This window comes from Nomascus leucogenys, chromosome 15 (genome assembly GCF_006542625.1).
Source record: "Nomascus leucogenys isolate Asia chromosome 15, Asia_NLE_v1, whole genome shotgun sequence".
NCBI lineage: Eukaryota > Metazoa > Chordata > Mammalia > Primates > Hylobatidae > Nomascus > Nomascus leucogenys.
The window spans coordinates 39,620,981-39,643,297 of NC_044395.1; the positions used below are offsets into that span (position 1 = coordinate 39,620,981).

The following is a 22,317-nucleotide window of genomic DNA, read 5'->3' on the forward strand; positions in this document are numbered from 1 at the left end:
AGAAGTCCCAGATCAGGGTGCCAGCAAATTGTGTCTAATGAATGTCTGCTTCCTAGTTCATAGGCAGCTGTCTGCACTGTATCCTCAACAGGGCAGAAGAGGGCCAGGGAGCTCTTGGGGTCTCTTTTATAAAGGGCACTAATCCCATTCATGAAGATTCTACTCTTATGACCTAATTACCTTCCAAAGGCCCCACCTCCTAATACCATCACATTGGGGGTTAGGATTTCAACATACGAATTTTGAGGGGGGGACAGGAACATTCAGTACATAACAGAGTTTTAAGAAAATAATCAAATGAATTAATAATTCTTCTTTTTAAAAGTTAGTGTTTAACTTCAATCTTAGTAAGGTTTATTAATATTTATTTTTCATTAACTTGTATTATAAATTACAAAAACTTTGTTGTCATAATTGTCATTTATTTAAATGCCTATTTATCTCAGGTACCTTGCTAGTCACTTAAAAAATTATACAAATTTCAAGCAATGCAAAAGCAGAAAAAATAGTGTAATGAAGCTTCATAAACCCATGACCAAATTTAATATTGGGAAGATTTTGTCACTCTTAACTTCATCAATCCTGTGTTGCTATTATTGCTGCTGAAATAATTAAATCTCAAAACTCATTTTCTTCTACCTGCTGTATACTTTAGTATATATTTCTAAAATATAAGGACACATTCTTATATAACTGCAGTACCTCCTAACTTTTTGAATTTGCAGCAAGGGGGTCAGCTATCAGCAGGATTCAGTTGTACTGGATGAGGATGTCTTTGATCTGCTTCTTGGAAGCCTCATTTACATATTTCTGGCAATAGGCTACCAGGGATTTGGAGACATACTGCTGGATAGCACAAATCTGAGCCACATGACCACTACTCTTCACATGGACACAGATGTCCATACCAGCAAACCACTCCTTGCCCAGAAGCAGAGGGGTCAATAATTTTTAAGACTATAAAGAGGTCCTGACATTAAGACGTTTGTGAACTGTTTACTTAAATGAGCATAGGAATGGTTTTAATTCTGATTACAGTAGGTTTTAAGTTTACCTGTGTATCTTAAAGCACAATCTTGTAGTTTTCTGCTTATAGACTTGGGGATTGACAAAATAAAGCAGAAATGATGTCTTTGTGCGTTTACTGTACAGATCAGATCTGTTCATTCTATTCCAGGTAAAAATGAAAATGTGACTGCTCCTTTTAAAACTAGGAATAAAGACTTCTGTTCTTTTAAGTTTTATTAAAACTGAAGTTTAATGTAATTCAAAGTAAAATCAAATATACTTGAATTTACACAGTTGTGATCCTGGGAGGCTGTGTGAAAGGTACTTTCTCAGTTTAAATGAGAACATGAGTTATTATTATTTCTGACTCAGTGCGTAAAGAAGTACTGGTTTCCATATGGCTAAATGCTTATAATTTGTTTTGTAAATCTCTAGAAATCAAATGCATTTAATATATTTCCCTGATTCCTCTAAGCTGAGTAAGTGACTTGTATTGTATCATTGTGTTTTGAAAAATCTGAAAACCATCCTGTCATTCTGTTCCATTGGAATAACCTAAAGCCTTCTGATTTTATAATACTGTAGTCAAGCTGGTAGATGCTGAATATGGAAGCTTGATTTAAAACTCCACTTTTCCCTCATACACCAAGATAACTACATTCACAGCATATTTTTGTTTTTCCAAAAGTACTAGTAACTATTAACCATCTACTGAGTAATATTAGAATGTTATATAACTATAATTGTCTCTAATGCGAATTTTACTTTCTAAAACTTCCAATTTTAATTTCTTTTCACCTAATTGAGACATTATTTTAATAGGTAAAGCTTTCTAAAATTCAAGGTGAAGTTTTATTGTTACATAATACAGAAACTTTTAAAAAATTATTCATATAGAAAGACCTTCTTAATACTTTTTTGGGACCAGATCTTATAATTAGTGGTAGAAAAGCATGCTGGCTTTATGTTAATAAGGAAGCAATGAGTTAAGTGCTTATTATGGACTTGCATTATCTCAGCTACTAAGATTTATAGTTCTCTCCTCATTTTCTTGTGCTTTAGCTCAAAATTTTACTAGCATATTCAACAGCTATATTTTGTAGCTCTATAGCTCTATAAAAAGTGTTCAACACTTAAAAGCTTATACAGGAGGCTTTGTTGCCCAAGATTAGTGTCACAGCATGGAATATTACTGATTTTTAAGAAAGTGGTACAAATTATGGGAAATTGTAGATACTATTTGTTTTAATAACTAAGAAAATAAACAAATAGGCATCCAGAGGGCACATGGAAGATAGTAAGTAGATTGATGTTTAGGACTGTGTTTTATATATTGGTTTAACTTATTGGTATTTCTAATAAAAATACAGAAAACATTAATTTCCTTAAATCCACAGGATGTTCTTGTTCTGTTCAAGGAGGAGAAATGGATGAAAGAGCCTACAGCCAGACTCCTATCTCCTTAATTCAATTCAAAACATATATGAGAATCTATTATTTTCACTTTGCTGAGCTGTAATACTACAGATATTGTGTTAGAAATTGATTATACTCTTCAAGGAGCTTATAGTCTGAAAGGAGCAATAAGATAATGATATATGTTAATAGCTATAAGAGAGGGAAACAATATAACTGAACCTTAAGAAAAATAAATTTAAAGCTTTCATAGGAAGGCTTAGGAGTTGGCAGGAGAGAAGGAAGACCAAAGGAGTATTTGAGACAGGGCTTAAAGGAAGTATGGATAGCATTTCAATAGAGAGAAAAAGGGAAGGCAGATCCTCAGGAATACACCGGTTCAAATATATCTAAATTCCACACAGCACAGAAAAGACAAGTCATTTTAAAACTACCAATTACCTTTTAAATTTACAGGTAACTGTAGCTTTGATTTACATCACTCTGTGGCATTACATGGAAAGTGGAAAAAGTGTATTCTTTGTCACTTGCCTTTGGGTGACACTGGACATGAATGTGATTTTAGATTTATTTCCAGTTTAAAGGACTAACTAGTAGTATAGTGCTAATGGTATAGCTTAAAGACTGTCCTACAGCATTTGTTCTTAATTATTTCCACCTTTGTAGATTTGTATAATTCTGGGGTCATACAGGGTTCTAGAGCTACCTTGAAGTGGTCCTTTTGTTTTTAGAAGCTTGTCATTCCATAGTCAGTGTATAAATATAACAACTTGTTTGCACTTTGAACAAGTTCACTATGTGTTCTGATGAGTAAAAATTAAGCGATTTTGTTACTAGCCAAGCAAAAGCTTATTTGGAAACTCAGTTATACTGCACTGCAAATTAAACTCATTAGCTGCCCTTTGCTATATGGATATACATTTTTAATTCTTCATTCATTTTAATTCTTTCAGTGCTGGGATGAATCCATTCATCTTTAAATACCTAACTGCTTCTACTACAATGAGTACTACTGCCAGTTTCCACTAATAATAGCAGTACTCATGGCTGCCATTTCCAGAGTACTCACTAGGTGAGCTTGTGTAGCTTTGGGCTCACAGTTAGTAAAACAAGTAAAATTTATGTAATGGTTCTTACCAAATGGCACACCAAGATTTTTTTTTTTTAATGAAAGTTACTTAATCATAATATCTCATATTATTTCTTAGAACTCATTCTTTTGGAAAAGTGAAATAGAAAAACATACTGCTATGCAAATGACCGTTATTACATAAAGCTGTAAAAACTAGACCAGAAGTTTACCTCACATGTACACCATTCTAAGGTTGAAGTAGTCAAAGATGAACAAGGTACTGACCGACCGGCCTACAAGGAACTGATGATTCAGTAGAGAGAGAGGAGGTAAAGAAATTGCTATAATACAGTTGATAACTCTAGTACTTTTGAGTGGAAATGTTTTGAGAGTTCAAGTTAAAAATCGAATTTCGTATGTGTTGTTGAATAAGGCTAGATTTCACACTATTAGTAACAAGATCTTTCCTATGTTCCTCAAATGACTCTATCCAGAGGTAAAACTGTTGCAGGAAGGACTTGATAGCCTTGGTTTTAATAGCTCAGTTAAAAGGAGTTCGCTCTTAAAGTCTCAGGCCCTTAGGATTAGATGAGGTTCCCCATTATGAAGGAGAATTTTGAGTGCTCTTTGGAGTGTCAGTGAATTTCTGACACCCCGGTAATATCTGCTGGGCTTCTGGTCCTCAGTGGTTCCTTGAACCACTCTAGCTTCAAGTAAGAGAAGAGATGCTGGTGTAATTTAAAACATTCTTACCCCTGGTGCCATTGCCATTTTCTGCTTTTAGATCTTTTCTTATGGAATAATCTTGGATCTCAGTTATTATAATCTGGTGAACATCAATACATATTTTAATATGGTATAGAAGTCACATTTTTTAAAATTATCTTTTGGATTTTTCTTTTAGAGATAGTGAGAACCGAATTTATGTTCCAGTTAGTGACTGGGCTTTAAAGTTAAGTTTACTGTAAAAGTACCAATCCGTTATAATTCATTTAAAACCCGTTGTTTTCTCACCTACGGTTACATCAGCATTATTTCGTAGCATAGAGCTGCCTGTTTATACCTACTTTTTTGTCGTTGTCGTTGTTGCAGTGTTTCTGCCAAAATGGAACATCTATAACAATAAAAGGAGGGTCAAAAACTGAATTTACCATTTGTATAGACCATTTCAATTGGCTTTCTTACATTCGTACCTAAAAATTTTGTTTGGGGCATGTGTTTTGCATTTAAGACATTTTGTCATTGTAGTGTATTAAAGAATGTTGGCACTATTAAATTATCTTCTAAGGATATCTTTAAAAATTGTGGGGTTAGTGTTCTCTATGGAGTCAAATTTTACTTTACCAGAATATTTTATATGTTGAACAGATTTTCATTAAAAAAAGATCCTTAAGTGTTTCTATGTAAATTAATTACATATTTTGCTCCCCTACAGAGATAAATTATAAGCAACATTTACATTTTAGTGGATGGAAATGTATGATTTTGCTTTTCCACTTTTAATAAAATACACTGAAAAATAAGTGAAAATTAATTTTAATAATTTATTTTAAAGCATTTAATAGTTTAAAGTGCAGCAATTAATTTTCTTTGGAAGTCAGTCTTTTAGGGGCAAGTAATTTGCTGATTACTCCTAAAGACTCACAATTTTAAGAGTTTCTAACTTGCAAATACAAGTATCTTAATTTTCTATTGGGATCAATTTATATCCTTTAAAGGGATCTAATAAGTTGCTTAGCTGTTAAGTGTCAAAATAAGTGATTTTCTAAATATAATTCATCCTCATCCTTTCAGTGTTTTGTTTTCCAGCAGATAATTACTTAATAGGCATAATCTCAACTGATGAATTTCAAGCGTAACTTTTTTCAGCTATAATGAGGTATCTGTAAAAATAAATTTTCCTAATGGTAACATTCTTGAGATTATAAACCTTACAAAATAATCTCTTAGAGCACATACAAGTGACACATAGAAAGTGTGAGTTCCTATTTTATAACTAGTTTTTTCTTGATTAAAATTATAGGATTTCATGAAAAATAGCTAATTCTGAAAACAAATCACGATAAAGTTATTACTGTTTAAAATTTCTTAAGTACTTTTATATTATTTTTTTAAAACTCAAGTCAACATTTTAGAAAATTTCTTTCATTCTTTTTAGTTAGTGATTTCAAAGTTGTCATCAAATTAAGACTGAAGAATGGTATCTCTCAACTTTTCTGTTATTAAGATTAATTGTTGGTTTTACTGGGTTTTTCAGTTTTAACATTCAAATCAATCTTTTATTTCTATGAAAGTACTTTAGTACATGTTTATTATGCTATGTTTATTCCTGATTTTGTAGCCATTTTATATCTTTGCATTATCCTAGCAGCTGAACAATATTACAAAGCAACACTATACCATAGAACTTTTGGCAATGGTAGAAATAGCCTAGATTTGCACTGTCCTGAATGGTATCCACTAGCTACACGTGGCTGTTAAACACTTGACATGTAGCTAGTGCAATTGAACTCTAAATTCTTAACTTTATTTAATGTTAATCAGCTTAAATTTAAATAGGCACATGTGACTAGTGAAGTGAAAGAAATGCAAGGACTTGTTTTGGTTTTTCACGGAAAGAAATAAGATTTATTATTTAAAAGCCACTGTATAAGATTCACTAGATCTTTGACTAACTGATCAAACTCATTTATTCCCAAAAATAAGATAGTAGCTTTAGCTTAAATACTTAGAGAAAAACATAGCAATATTATTCCTCAAAATTAGTGCAGCCACTGCATATTTTCACTCATAGCATAGAGCAATCCTTGAATTTTTCTAATCAAGTAGCATCTGTTGAGAAAATATAGCTGTTTTAGTTTTGGGTTCTTTTTTTTGACATTGAGGAAAATAAGCAGAAGAAAAATAAAAATATTTTATTTTATATTATGCTTTGTGGGTTTTACATTTTTATGTGGCATCTTCTCAAAGCTTCCCAATAATGGGGAAAGCTACAGTCTAGAATTGATATTATTCTCACTTGTGAGGGGAAAAGGTTTCTTGGCATGAGAGAAATCTTACAACTGAGTAGGGGGTGTGGAAAGGATGACTTAAAGATTTAGTTGGTAAAAGACAGTTATAGGATTTAGCAACCATTTGAATGCAGGCCCCTAGGATAAAGAGTCAAAGATAACTGTGAATCTGAGCCAGAGTTGCTGGTATGTATGGTGATTTTATAACCTACAGAGGAAAGTGAGGAGGAACAGCTGGTTTGAGATAGAAGATTCATTTTAAACATGTTGATTTTAAGGTGCTAATGTTGCATCCACGTTATGTCACGAAATACCCAAAGCCAGACTGGAGGGCAGAGAAGAGCTAGCGAGTTCTCTAGATAAAAAAGATTCAGGAGGCAGTTGCATGGGTTGCTCATTTTCATATCATATGCCCTTATTTTATCATTCATCTGCTCCATTGTCTTCCCTACAATATAGTCACCATAACAAATTTGAGTAGAATTTTGTTTTGTGTAAAGAATATGGTAGCCATAGAAGACAACATTGACTTGAAAGAATCAATATTTGTAAGGAAGGAGTTGCAAGGAACATCTAGGAAACATAAAAGTAAATGATCAAAGAAGTTAGTGGGTTGGGTGGTAAAGTGTTATGGAAGCTCAGCAACTCGGGAGGCTGAGGCAGGAGAATCACTTGAGCCTGGGAGGTAGAGGTTGCGGTGAGCCGAGATTGTGCCATTGCACTGCAGCCTGGGCAACAAGAGCGAAACTCTGTCTCAAAAAAAAAAAAAAAAAAAAAAAAAAAAAAAAGAAAAGAAAAGGAAGCCCAAAAAAGAGAGAGTTGCCCAGAAGGAGGTAGATTTGACTTGTGCAAAGAGGTAAGAAAGCAGGGGATTACATAGGGAGAATCTCAGCTGTGATCTAAAGACTGTGTTTACATAAAAAGCAAAAGGTAGAATGGTGGTTCCTAGACCTAGGGGTAGGGAGAAATGGGAGTTGCTGTTCAATGGGAATAAAATTTCAGTTATGCAATATGAAAAAGTCCTAGACCTCTTCTGTACAACAGCGTGCATATAGTTAACAATACTGGGGTTGTACACTTAATTTAAAAGGGTAAACCTTGGGTGTTATTTATTTATTTATTACCACAAGAAAGACAGAAAGAACGAAGGAAAGTGAGCGTGCCCTTGATACTTTTCTGGGGACTGTAATGTAAGCAGAAATTGAGACAAGGGTCCTTGGAACTGGCTGATAGTTTTTTGTCTTCCTAATTTGCCCAAAAAGGACAAATAGGTTGATTGGTTCAGAGAATTTCTGCAATTACACTAAAATGCTTGGTTCTGGGATTGAGTAGGTTTGACCATCAAATGAATAACTCTGCAGAGCAGTCATTTAACATTTCAAAAAGTTATAAAAATGTCTGAAAATACAATTTTAAAAAAGCAAAACCAAATGAGTCCAGAGCAGCACTGTCCAATAGAACTGTCTTCAGCGGAAGATGGAAATGTCTGCGCTGTCCTGTAGAGTACACATGGTCCTATGTGGCTGCTGAGCACCTCAAATGTGGTTAATGTGGCTGAGAAACTGTGTTTTTAACTTTATTTAATTTTAATTCATTTAAATTTAGCCATATGTGGCTGATGCTTACCATGTTGGGGAAGTAGGTCTAGGGACTTTAGAAAAGTTAGTATGAGTGAAATAGGAACTTGGTCCTTGGACATTTGGGATTTGAAAGAAAGGTGGAGGAAAGGCATTATAATTTGACCAGAACTCTAGCTTATGGTCTTCTCTTAAAAAAAATTAATCTTTTGGATATAGTCCTATCTTATTTCTTTTGTATTTGATCTTACTGACTTTAAAAGCATGCAGAGATAGAAAAGTGGGTGGAAACAAATTTTCAGAATGAAATGTGTTTAGAGTAGAATTTATGAACTGCTTTGATCATTTTTAAAATTGTATTTCACCTTCCTATGAATAGACAGAGCAGCCAACTGAGACAATACAGTAGTAGAGTCCTTGCCAGAAAAGATTCTCCTTATGCAGAAGCAGAAACTTGGCTGATCATTTCAAAAATGGCAACATTAAAAAATATAATTGAGGAAGAATACATGATGTTAAAACTTAAAAATTGTGTTAGTTTTCTTTTATGTTCGGTATATAAACAAATATTTTAGGTCAGGCCATATTTTATCTTTCCTGGACTATTACCAGAGCTTCCCAGATGGGATTTTTCCCTCTCAGGCCCAGGGGCTACATCACCCTCAACACTATTAAAAACACAGATCTGATCCACATCTCTGCTTAAGAGCTTTTTACTACAAATAAGCATACAATAAAGTGCTTCGAACACGTTTTTGAATGCTGCTTTTTACTTTTGAAATTAGTGAGTTAAGTGGACATTTTCTCAGCCGATGAAAATAAAATTGGTAAGAGATTTTTGTTAGCATATTGGCAGTAAGCAACAAGAAGTTTAAAGATATTTATAACCCAAACCATAGTAAGTCCACTTCTGGGAATCTTCCTAAAGAAACTATCGTAAACACAACAAAATATGTCCCAAGTCTCTTTATATGAAGGTGTTCATCACAGGATTACTTATAATAGTGAAAACTGTATATAACTAAAATGTTCAACAGTAAGCAAATGACTTAAATAAATGATAATTGCTAAAATGATGTCTTCTTTCATCACTTTTTATATGCATCTGCTATGGTATATGTCATATGCCATAGCTGGTTGTATGCATTCTGCCAGTCTAGTTCTTATTTGTTTCCTCACTGCCTAGCACATTGTAGATGCTCAATTAATGTTTGCTAAATAAATGAAGAAATCAGTGTTGACACAAATGAAATTGAGTTTAAGTTGCTTCTTTTCAATTGCTAAACACTAAGAGATGTTATATTCATTTAAGTGCAGTACCTTTCAGTTCCATTTATAATGAAAATGTTTTTTCAGATTTAAATCTCTCCTGTTTCAGAAAATATTTAAAGTAATAATATCAAACATTTAAAGGTGAATTTAGTTGCTAACTGTATCAAATTGTGATTTTTATCAACAAATTTAATAAATCATTTTTTGTTTCCAAAATCCCATTGCCATCTTAACGTGAAAGAGTTTACATTTTGCTCCCTCTACATGTTCTCTAAATTTTATGTATTTTTTATTATTTAAAGATTTTGATTTATCTCCCTGTTGAAATTTTTTTCCTCAAACCTCATAATCATAATTTTTCCTCATAATCAGTTTTTCCAGCTGCTTTGTTCATTTGAAATGAATAGTTGTCCAGAAAATTGCTTTTCATATACTACTTCATTAAGTTTTTTGTTGTGGTGGTTTTGTGAGATGAGGTCTCACTCTGTCACCCGGGCTGGAGTGCAGTGGTGCGATCATAGCTTACTTTAACCTTGTAGTTCATTGAGTTATACAGAGAGTGTTTGAAATTTTTTTTTCTATATCTTATGGAGGCTAGCAAAAGGAAGAAACCTGTTATTTTCCTTTAAATTACCTTTGTGGGTAAGTCTAGATTTGGTTGACATAGACAAAAAATACCAATATTGGAATCCTGACTTCATCCTCTTAACATGCAGTCCTCCAGTGTACTTGACCAGGAGATTGAGGCCTTTGTCATCATTTTGTAAATATAACCTAGATGCCTAGTTATTTCTGAAACTTTACCAGGTTAAGAGTATTATTGTTTAATATATTTATTTCAATAAAACCCCCAAAATTGATGAAGATTGTGTGCAAAGCTCATGAGGGCAGAGAGCATATCTGTTTTCCTCACCCTGTATCCTCAAAGTCTATCACAGTATCTGATTAGGCGCTCAAAAAAATCATGTTAAATGCCTGACTGCCTACTTTCACCAATTTGTTTTGTAACTGGTTCCTAATGAAGTAAAGGATTTAAGAGATTTAAATAACTATTTTGTGTTTGATAGGCTGTTTGATTGTAAAGACCAAAAAAGACTCAGGTTACCTAGTAATGGGGGGAGAAAGGGAGGGTGAGAAGAAGGACCCTATTCTCTGATTGGAATTTTTATGGCTTATATCGCACTTAAATGAGGATACTAAAATATTTTTCAATTTAAAAAAGTTAACAAATTTTTAAAAACTTAAAAAAAATCAGCGTTCAGACATACCATTGGCAATCTGTCATTTATTAATACCACCAATAGAATAGCAAGTGGAACAATAAGAATTACTATATTCCCCATTCTTTATATTGAACTAACCTCTCCTACTCTAATTTTTACATTTTTCTTAAAGTTTCAAAACTTCATATTAGATATGCTTATTGCTATTTTAGGGGAAAAAAGCAGACTGGGTAATTGCTTTGAAGGGTTGTTATGTAATCCTTTTTGAATTTAACCTTTTATTTAGTTTTCAAATTGATGTCTAACAGTATACTACTATAAAACACTATTTTATTATGGAGGTTAATGGTTTTCAGGCATGTCAGATATGGGCTTAAAGTTTATGGTGTAGACTGTGACTAAGGGATATGACATTTTGAGGAGGCTGTGCTGCACTTAGCACTGTGGTAGGTGTTTGCCCCATTATCTTATCCATACAGTGGCCCTATGGGTTTTCTTTGATCTGAGACCCAACACTTATTCTGGTCTCACATAATTTAATTTAATTATTTATTCTCTTTATTTTAGTACATTAGCAATAAATGTGCACAAATTTAACATTTCTTAGAAAGTCATCATTAATACATAAAACTTTTCTTTTAAAAATAGGATAAAAGAATCAGAGTGTCTCAACCCTTGACAAGAGGACCAAGTGCCTTTATTCCAGAGAAGGAAGTAAGTTTATCTGTCTTAAAATATAAAAAGTAAGATTTAAAAATAACTGTATCAAAGAACATCTCTTGCTAATATGAAAGTAGGAATGAATTTTGCTCTTGAGTTTCTTGTTCACATGTCAGAAAACCATGGAGATACTTTCTTTTCAGCTTCACAAATATTTACAGAGCGCTGATTATTGTCTTAAAGGAAGGGACTAGTAGAAATAGAATAATACCAGATCATTGCCAGAGTCAACAGTTCTTTAATCATCAGACCACCTTTTTAGTGACCTTCCCACCTAAGTGCAAATCCAAAGTGACAGTCACATTTCGGGAGCTCAGTGACAATAGCTGATCTGGGTGAGGACGATGCACCATGCACTGGTGAAGCTGTCCTGCTTATGCCTATTTTCCTCAGATAGCTTGGGGCTGCTCTAAATTGCCTACTACATGTAAAGACTTCCTGAAGCATAGTCATTTTTCACAGTATATATTTGAGGATAATCTGGTTTTTAGGATCTATTGCATCATATGAATCTATTAATGTATCTTAGGCATCCAGTTAGAAGAAACTTATGCTGGGGAAAGCAAAACAAAAATAACAAATATTCTATTTCTAATTATATGTGGTTCATCTGGATCCCATTATATTTTTAACTATCTTGGTCCCTGTAGTTGACAAAATGGTGGGGAAGTGAGCAAATCAAAGTATACTTGGCTCCATAATGAGTGACACCATCGTAGTTAACATTTCCTCACAATTTATACTTTTCAAACATTATGTTTCCTTTGGGATTAAATTTCCCTAAGTCAGTAGTGCCTTTGTATAATGTGTACTAATTTTTCAGACTGCGAAGCCAGCCCCGAAGAGTAAACAGTTTCTTAATAGCAGTGTGGATGTTTGGAAAGACCATTAGTCTAGTCTTTAGGGGATCTGGATTCTAGACCAGACTGCTATTAATAAAGTGCATGAGCTTGAATTTAATCTTAAATCTGTTTCCTTATCTCTAAAATAAGTCTAGAACTCCAATTCTGAAATACAAATAAACAAGGAACCACTCTTAGAATTATGCATCTCATGTCCATTAACTCCCACAGGGTTGAGTCTTTTTACAAGGTGCTAATAAACTCTTAACACCTTCAGAGCCAGTTCTTGGCGTGATGCCCAGATTGTCATTGTGTATGAAGCTATATGTAAATAATCTATTTTTGAGAAAACTCTTTTGATTTCCTAGGATGGAGAATGTCCATTTTAATAACTTGCCTTGTTTTTAGTAATTATTATTGTTAGGCTCAAAATAGGAATGACAGTATTCTGGTGTCCTCATTAATTTTTCAATTAACACTTTTCTACAAATTATTATATATGCCTTTGTCCCTGAAAAGACTTCAGAAAGCTTTTTTTATGTTAAATCACAAAAGCAAGCAAAGGATTAGACTGAAAATATTAGTCTAAAAATGATGTGTTTATCGTCATAGGCTGATGAGATGAAATTGTAAATGTATGTAATCAGATGCTGCTGCTTGTGCTTTACCACACATTGGTGTGACAATGGCCAGGCAAATGGACCCTGAAGAATCTACCTAATATGCCTAGCAAAACAGATGAAAGCTTCTTTTCTTCATTCATAGCTGTGTGTATAATGTTTGATAATTTAACATTTGTTGTTTAATAAATTGTGGTACCAGAGCCAAAAATGAATGGTGCTTTCTTTTTTTATTTCTGTTGCCAGTATGAGTAACTGCATAATTTCAGTGTCTGTTAATATCAAATGAATATTCATTTGCTTCAACAGTGACATAATTTATATAAACCAAGGGTGTGTTTATGTCTCAGTAGTCATTTTGTTTTGTGTTTCTTGGTTATCAGGTTGCCGAAGCAAACACAGTGGATGAACGTACTAACTTTCTTGTGGAAGAATACTCTACATCCGGTCGTCTGGACAACATCACACAGGTCATGAGTTTACACACTCAGTACCTGGAGTCTTTCTTGAGGAGCCAGTTTTACATGTTGCGCATGGATGGTCCCCTTCCTCTACCATACAGGCACTATATTGCAATAATGGTGGGTGCTTATTTTCCTATGTTCACATAACAGCTTCCTCACTTATTCTTTCTCCCTTCCAAAATAGGTGTGTGTCCTTGTGTGTGTATAGAGCTAAGTATAATTTATGGACATAAGAACTGAAGAAGCCTATGGCCTTTTGGATACCAAGTGTCTTGGGTACATTTGGAATATGTTAAGCCACTTAATGCACTGAATGTTTCTCATTTAATTTTCAGTAAAATCATTTTTCATATTTAATCTCTTACAAATAAAGATGCTTATAGCATGCAAAATAATACCCCACAAGATATTTCTTTGCTCTTGATATCTTGTTTTTATACAAACACAAGTTGTTTGTGACATTTTTCTTAGTAATTTTATACATAAAGAATATCACTAATTTGGCCAAGTAAGAGGAAAGTATCAGTCAGCATTAATGGAGAATCTGAATGAGAGAATAATTCTTGAATGAATTGTAACACTTCTAAGTATAGTTCTGATTACAAACTGGTTAACTAGTTATTCACAGGCAATAGAGGTCGGGGAAAATTATAAAGTTTTGTGTGTGTTGGACTTTAATGGAGAAAAAGAAGAACAAGAACATAATGAAAGTGCTATATATTTGGAGAAGTTGGGGAAGAAACTGGGCTGACAGGGTTGGCATAACTAGCCAGGAGTTAGCAGATTAAGTTTGACCACACTTGATTTGATTGTCTTTTTTATAGTCTCACTGAACTTTTACACAACAACAACAAAAAGCAACATTCCATGTTTTATTGAATGATGAACTTCACTGAGGCTGTAATTTTAGCCTAAGGTTTTGATGACACTAAGGCTGAAAGCAGACTTAGAATGCTTGTAAAATTGGAGAAATAAGATGTAGAGAATAGAAAGAATAAAATAATACTGTTTTACTGAGAAGCAGCCCTGAGGAAAAAAGAGGTCAATTGAAGGCTGATTCTGACTGCATAGGAAGAAAAGGGTGAGTGAGCTTCCATGTCATCTGAGTAGGAAGATGTGTACAAATATGACTGAAGTCACACTTATCTTAAAGAGGATAAGAGAAGTAATCAAATTAGGATGAATCCTGAGTTGTTAGAATATAAGTTAATGAGATTTTATTATGTTTTAAGTAGAATGTAATAGGTATATTTGTCATATTGAAATGGACCTGTATTTCCTATTCATAGCTAGAAAGTGGGCTGTGGCTTAAGCTATACCAACTTCCAGACAAGGAAATAATTGGCTTCATGTGGCAATTATTTGCTTATACAAGTATTAGCTTCATGTATTGAATCTATTACATCATTATGATGGATGTTTTAGAAAAAGGATTCTTTAAGAAAAGAGGTACTGGCTATAAAAATCATTAGCTCCATCTGAATTATTTGTTTAGAAATAGTGGAAAGAAACTCTACTGTGATTCTTTTATCAATGAATTCTTTTCTTTGTGCTTTAGGCTGCAGCTAGACATCAGTGTTCTTACTTAATAAACATGCATGTGGATGAATTTTTAAAGACTGGAGGTATTGCTGAGTGGTTGAATGGTTTGGAATATGTGCCACAAAGACTGAAAAATCTTAATGAAATTAATAAGCTGCTAGCACATCGACCTTGGCTGATCACAAAAGAGCACATTCAGGTACTGAATGTTTCTTTGAAATAAAAAGGAATTTGCTTAGGACTTAATTTTAAATATGTGTATATTAGGAACTTGGAACATAAATAATAGTGTCTGTGTAGAAAAGATAAGTTTAGAAAGTCGGTTTAATTTAAGCACAAATGAATACTTCTCCTCTTTAAGTAATCATTATCATCTACAAGTACTTTGGTGAATGGCTATGAGAAAATTTGGTTTCTATTTTTAAGTAGTAGATAGACTAAAGAAAATACACTAGCATGATAGGATGCCTGGGATCTAGTCTGTACTCTGTTACAAGTTTGTGTCCTTTTAGTAAATTAACTTCTATGAGCCTCACTTCTCCCTTCTACAGAATGAGGGAGCTAGATTAAATGAGTTTTAAACTTTTTTATAGTTCTAACATTTCGTAAGTTTTAAAAATATGTTTTAAAAATCATTTAAAAATGATTTTGCAAATAAAAAAGTGATTTGCCAGCTGGTGTGTGAATGCTTAAATGCCTTTTAAAACTAGAGCTTAGATGAGAAATAGAGTTGTCCTGATTGACTAAGAGCACTTGTATTTCTGAAGGCACTTCCATCAGAGGCCTATAGGGTGAGGTCATTATTCAATATGCTTAGCACTATTCTTGGCATGTGGTAACTATTCAATGGATGGGACCTATCATCTAAATTATCAGTGGAAACCTTTGTTATTTAAAATCTCTGTTCCTAATGCATAGAAATGTCCTTGGTTTTTGGATCCTCTTGTTAGACTACATTTTTGTTATTTGCCCTTTCAACCAAACATAGCGTTTATCAATCTGCATACTCTCAGATTTTGATGATGTATCTGGGAAACTGTGAAGCACGATGCTATCTTAAGATTTATGTTCTGATTTGATAATATGTTAGCTAGATAGGGGAATTAATCATTGTTTTCAATGTCATGTCTTAATTACTTTGTGCCAGATACTTCGGTGGGTAAAGATAAAGACCCTGCCCATAGATTTGCTTGGAGTCTAGGGGAGAAGAAGAACAGGGTAATGACAATAATCACAGCACAACAGTGTATGAATGTATGAATAAAGAGAATGGGACCAGAAAGTTTATTTTCTGAAGAGGTAACATTTGAGCTAGGTCTTGAAGAGTAAGTGGGAGTTTTCAAGTAGAGCAGGGCATTTCAAAGAAAGAATAGAGTATTTAATATTATGGTATATTGGAAGAATAGCCAACAGTTTCAGATTATTGAAGTGTAGTGATGTTTATGTAAGGTGGGAACTGGGAAGAATTGAGATCATATTGTATGACCCAGTGAATACTGTATTAAATAATTTGTATTTTATTCTCAGAAAGTTATGGTCTTCAGGGTTATGTTATGGTACTCAGGAGGTACACAAGAAAATTTTCCAAAATATTAACAGAATATTTGTGTATGTGTGTATATTCTTATCTCATTCTTCTAAATTTTTGTATTTGTGTATTTTATGTTTTTATTACAGCACACATATATAAATATTCTTTATAAAATATATTTTATGTGTATAAATTTACAAATAAATATACATAATATCTGGGGTTGGACCATTCCCAATTTTTACATTTGGAAGTATATTTGATCACAAGAGCTTGGAGATCAATATGATAGAGAATCAAGAATCATTAAAGGTTTTTGTGCCAAATTGTAATATGAATATATTAGGTGATTTAGAAGATAAATTACAGATTGTACAGACTGGAAGCAGTAGACCAGTCATAGTACTACACCTGAGAGGTGATTTTTTTTTTTTTAAAGCCATGGGAGATACATAGGAAGGACAAGATTCTAGTAATGATTCTGCATGAGAATAAGTAGGACTTTGGTGACCGGCAGGATGTGAGGATGGAGAAAGTGGGTGGGACAAGAGAGTGATTAAGGTGTCCTTCTTCATGACATGAGCATATACAGGCTGACAGCAACTAAAAATGACATCCACAAAGTGATGTCCACTTACTAAAGGAAATACAGGTCTGTAACTCAAGAAAATGTGTGAGTTAAAAGTAAAATTGGATAGTTGTTTACAGATAAGCAAAGGTCAGGTTGAAGGAATGAATGGCCCATCCAGGGAGATACTGTACAAGGAAGGAAGATTGTGGATGGAATACAGAAATAGAGAAAGATCTTTCTCAGGGTAGCAAGTGTACTTCCCTCCCAAAATGTGGAATTGTTGAAGTCAAGAGAGATTAACGTCAAGAAGGGAGAAAGTAAACAATGTAAATTCTGCAGAGATCAAATAAAATAAGGACTAAAAAGAAATAGTCAAATTTGGCCATTTGAAAGGTCGTGTGTAATCTTAGTAAATGTAGCTTCAGGAGTTTGCTTGAAAATGAAACCAGATTGTAATGAATTTTTAAAAGTAGAAATGAATGTGAGGCAAGAAATTAGAGATGGTGAGTGTTGGCTGTCCTTTCAGGTTTAATGATAATCCTGCAAAGATTGGTGAAGGCATTGTAAATTCTAACAATCCTTTTGGAAAGCTCTTTGGCAGTATTATCAAAAGTCATAAAAATATTAATACTCTTTGTTCTAAAAATCCTATTAGGAAATGTTTCTAGAATAAGAACAAAATTATAGTATGAAGATGCTATTTATAGAAGCAAATAAACAAAACAAATTTAGAACATGAATAGTGGTATAGGAAAGGAGAAGTAGTTATATACATCTATTGATATACAGGAGAGGCCTTGCTTAAAAATTAATATGGCACTGTGGCCTCATGAAAAATGAACATGTCAAAATGTCAAATTTGAAAATCAGATATATGTGATATATATCTGAAAATATAGATATATGTGGTTATAACTATATAATTGCTTATAAAAAATAAAAGAAAATATGTAAAAGTTAGAGTGGTAGAATTTTTTTCAGTCACTATTGCAACCATTTAGTATATTTTGTGGCTACAAGGTTTGGTACATACAGATGTAAAGCAAGTATATTTTTCTGGTGTATGTTCTTTTATTATTCAATAATGACCCTCTTTATTTACATTATTACAGATTGTAATGATGTTTTTGTCTTATGATCACTTTTTAAATTTTATTTTTTAATTAACAAATAATTCTACATATCCATGGGGTACATAGTGATATTTTGATAATATATAATGTACAATGACCAGATTAATTAGGATACCCATCATCTCAAACATTTATTATTTCATTGTGTTGGGAATGTTCAATATCCTTCTAGCTATTTGAAACTGTATGTTATTGTTAACTATAGTCATCCTACAGTGGTATAGAACACTAGAATTTATTCCTTCTATCTAGCTATAATTTTGTTCTTTAACAGATCTTTTCCTATCTCTCCTGGCCATGGGATGATAGAATTTGACTGATTTTCTTTTCTTTTCCCTGAGCTTTTGGTAATATATTAAATTATATATGGTGTGTAGTTAAATAGTGGGTAGTAAAGCAAAAGAAAGCAGTTTTATTTTTGTTTTGTTTTGTTTTGTTTTAGCCATTAAGTAAGCCAAATGAAAGTTTTAGATTTGGAAGGAGGGAAAGAGAGGGATGAGATTCCCCCTCACATACACCACACATACACACACACACACACACACACACACACACACACAGTGAGAGATAGAGAGAAAGGGAGAGAAAATGAACACCGATGGGAAAGAATCCCTGATGGATTAATTGGTGGAATTCACTCTTGGACAAAGTGGAGGAATTACTGTTTTTAATGACTTCATTTGTGATCCATCATTTAGCTGGAGGGTCAGGTGAAATACAGAATATGAAAAAGTGCTTGGAAATTTTTTAAATTCGTCTTCAGATGTGAGGTAGTATTTTACAATTTCTGTCGTCTGCTGCAGGGTCTTTCTCCATTAGAAGGTATCTAAAGGATAACTGAAACTTGACTTGCTGAATTGGGGTTTTTCGTGATTTTGTGAGATGAAGTTTCCAATACACCTTAAAATGAATGGTTTTGTTCGATGATCTTTAAAGTCCTATCTAGCTCGAGTGTTCTTTGATTCTCTAAAAGTATTTCATTAAAATAGCATACTATATAAAAAATGCTTTGGAAGCAGAAGATTTATTGTATAATAAGGGATTTAGAAGACACTACAATGTAATTATATTGTTAAGTATGATAGTTTTAATGGCGCATTGGCCAAAATCGTATCTTTAATATGTGAAACATTTTTAAAAGAGAGTTTTAAGTTTTATTACTCTAAGTGGATATATGAAAATTGGTAGATTTTCATTGAAATTGCTTTGTAGCATTCTAGAATTTTTATATTTGCTTTGCTTTCTCATTTCAGAAACTTGTCAAAACTGGAGAAAATAATTGGTCTTTGCCTGAACTGGTACATGCTGTGGTCCTCCTGGCACATTATCATGCTTTGGCAAGCTTTGTTTTTGGTAGTGGTATCAATCCAGAGAGAGATCCAGAAATCTCCAATGGATTCAGGCTAATATCGGTCAACAATTTCTGCGTTTGTGATCTTGCTAATGACAACAACATAGAGAATGCATCTCTTTCAGGCAGCAACTTTGGGGTTAGTTTTCTTAGCTATTTTTCTTTACTGTTTTTGCTTTAAACTTCTAATATTAAAAATATCTAGAGAGAATTTTTCTCCAATTAGATAGGATATTATATACTTAAAATATGTTTGCATAATTTTTATTACTGTAAAAATTTGGTACCTGAAATTCTGATTTATTTTAAAGAGGCTTTTAAAGCAAATACATATTACTGCAAATCATAAAGACTAAACAGTGATGCATTCTAGTGATCATAGGCTTTTAATGTTAGACCCTTTCGACAGTAGATCCCAAAACAATATACTTGTGTGTATAAGATGCTGTAACAACCAATGGAAAACATATCTTATGACAGCAAAAAGTAAAACAATTGTGCTGCCTCATTTTTTAAACTAAACTATAATATGTAATATATACCAAATGCTAGAATTGTAGATTTTATACACACACATATATACTTATAAACTTTTATATTTATAACTGAAAAAAAATCTTACTTCTGAAAATGCTGGAATCTGTCATGATTTCCTTTGAAATTGGTGAAAAACCGACTTAAGAACTTCATAACTGTGCCTGTTCCGCCGTACATAGTAAGGTGACATTTGGAGATGGAGATATTTACTGGAACACTTTTAGTATGAATAGCACCCAACATTATCTTATCTGTTTCCAGATTGTGGATTCTCTAAGTGAGCTAGAGGCCTTAATGGAAAGGATGAAAAGACTTCAAGAAGAAAGGGAAGATGAAGAGGCATCTCAGGAAGAAATGAGCACTCGTTTTGAAAAGGAGAAGAAAGAAAGTCTTTTTGTGGTCTCTGGAGATACTTTTCATTCATTTCCTCATTCAGGTGTTTTTTTGCACTTTTTGCCTTTTAGTTGTTCTTAGAACCCTAACAGGGCAACTTCAGTGTTTTCCATATGGATATGTAAAAATGATTCTGCTACCATCTTTCTCTTACTTAGTTCTCCTCTTCTATCTTACCCTCATGCTATTGCTTTCCCTCAGGCTGGTTTATCCTTGAATGTATTTCAGATTGCGTCGAGAGAACTTTCAGCTTTGTAGTTCATACTCTATCCTGGATAAAATGTTATTTAAAGCAGATCAGTTGCTTATAAAGTTAGACAGTCATATTTAATTTATCCTACTTTTGTGATTTTTTTTAAATGATAAGTGAAATATTGTTTCAATAGATAAGATTTTTAAAAAACTGCCTTTTTTGTAGGTGGGGTGTGTGTGGGAAGATTATTCTCACACTGCTGCTTTTCCAGATTAGTTCTAAAATTACACTGCATTTGCATTTACATTTCTTTGGAATTCTATAAAAATATATTATTTAGGTCATTTTCTTAGATTGAATTTGGAGGAATTCATCCTGTGTTAAAAGCTGAGATTCTTTGCTGTAGTCTTGAAAACAGTTTTTCTAATACTCAAAGAGACTGAAATAGGAAGTAAACTTTTCAATTACAACTAAAAAGATATTGAACACCACATAGTAAATGATATTAAAATAACATAGACTCAATACAAAGTTTAAACTCTTTAAAAGTAATCTGCCGGGCGCGGTGGCTCACGCTTGTAATCCCAGCACTTTGGGAGGCCGAGGCGGGCGGATCACGAGGTCAGGAGATCGAGACCACGGTGAAACCCCGTCTCTACTAAAAATACAAAAAATTAGCCGGGCATGGTGGCGGGCGCCTGTAGTCCCAGCTACTCGGAGAGGCTGAGGCAGGAGAATGGCGTGAACCCGGGAGGTGGAGCTTGCAGTGAGCCGAGATTGCGCCACTGCACTCCAGCCTGAGCGACAGTGAGACTCCGTCTCAAAAAAAAAAAAAAAAAAAAAGTAATCTATGTGCATAACATTTTTTTTTTTTTTTTTTTTTTTTTTTTTTTTTTTTTTTTTTTTTAGACAGAGTCTTGCTCTGTCACCCAGGCTGGAGTTCAGTGACGTGATCTTGGCTCACTGCAACCTCCGTCTCCTAGGTTCAAGCGGTTCTCTTGTCTCAGCCTGCTGAGTAGCTGGGATCACACATAACATATTTTTAAAAAATAGAGTTCTGTTGATCTAAAAGAGGCCTTCAAAACTACTGCCTGTCTTAAAACTCATCAGTCTCATAAATTTTGAGAATTGTTTCAGCCGTAACTTGTTAATGTTAAACATAAAACATTGATCAGCAGTTCTCAGTTTTACCAGGAAGAACAAGAACCCTTTTTATCATTTCTCCTGATGATCTTTTTTATGAAAAATTTTATCTACCAAATTGAGTAACCATTTTAATCCTTTCAATTAATTTAATCCATTGAAGATTACTGTCACTAAAATCAGAGCCTCTAGTCAGCAGGAAATTCCAAACAAAGAAACCTAGTATTTGGATTATTGGTTTAATATTCACTCTGCAAACACTTATTGAGTACCCGATAGAGTTTCAGCATGGTGTTAGGTACTAAGGTTTTAAGGTTAAATAAGGCATGATTCCTGCTCTCAGGGCACTCTCATTCTAGTAGCAAAAATATAATTGTAACTCATAGCAGAATGTGAAAGATAGGAGCCTAGAAGAGGGCACTGAACCTAGTCTTGATAGGCAAAGGGTGTAGGCAGAAGAGGAACCTAGAGGAAGAATGCCTGCAGCCGTTGGCTCTAAGATAAATCTTAACCAGTTGAGTGTGAGGAAGTTAGGTAATGACTGAGGGGCACAGGAGGACATGGTAAACAGCATTCAGGCCCAAGCAAAGGCACGATGGTAAGGAAACAGGATGCTGGGTCCAAGAACAAGTGGTTCTGTGTTGTTAGGATGTACATCATGAAACAGGTAGTGTAAAGAGAAATCTGGCTAGGTAGGT

General features: G+C 33.6%; 1 protein-coding gene across 1 annotated transcript in view; it reads left to right on the plus strand.

Annotated features, from left to right (window-relative positions):
- The window catches only part of SESN3 (sestrin 3), a 67,078-nt gene that overhangs the window by 27,535 nt on the left and 17,226 nt on the right, over positions 1–22,317 (plus strand). The window contains exons 2-6 of the mRNA XM_003253019.4: positions 11,228–11,293; positions 13,145–13,342; positions 14,784–14,966; positions 19,256–19,492; positions 20,152–20,326. Of these exons, the coding sequence (XP_003253067.1) occupies positions 11,228–11,293; positions 13,145–13,342; positions 14,784–14,966; positions 19,256–19,492; positions 20,152–20,326 (859 nt within the window). The remainder of the gene's footprint in view (positions 1–11,227; positions 11,294–13,144; positions 13,343–14,783; positions 14,967–19,255; positions 19,493–20,151; positions 20,327–22,317) is intronic.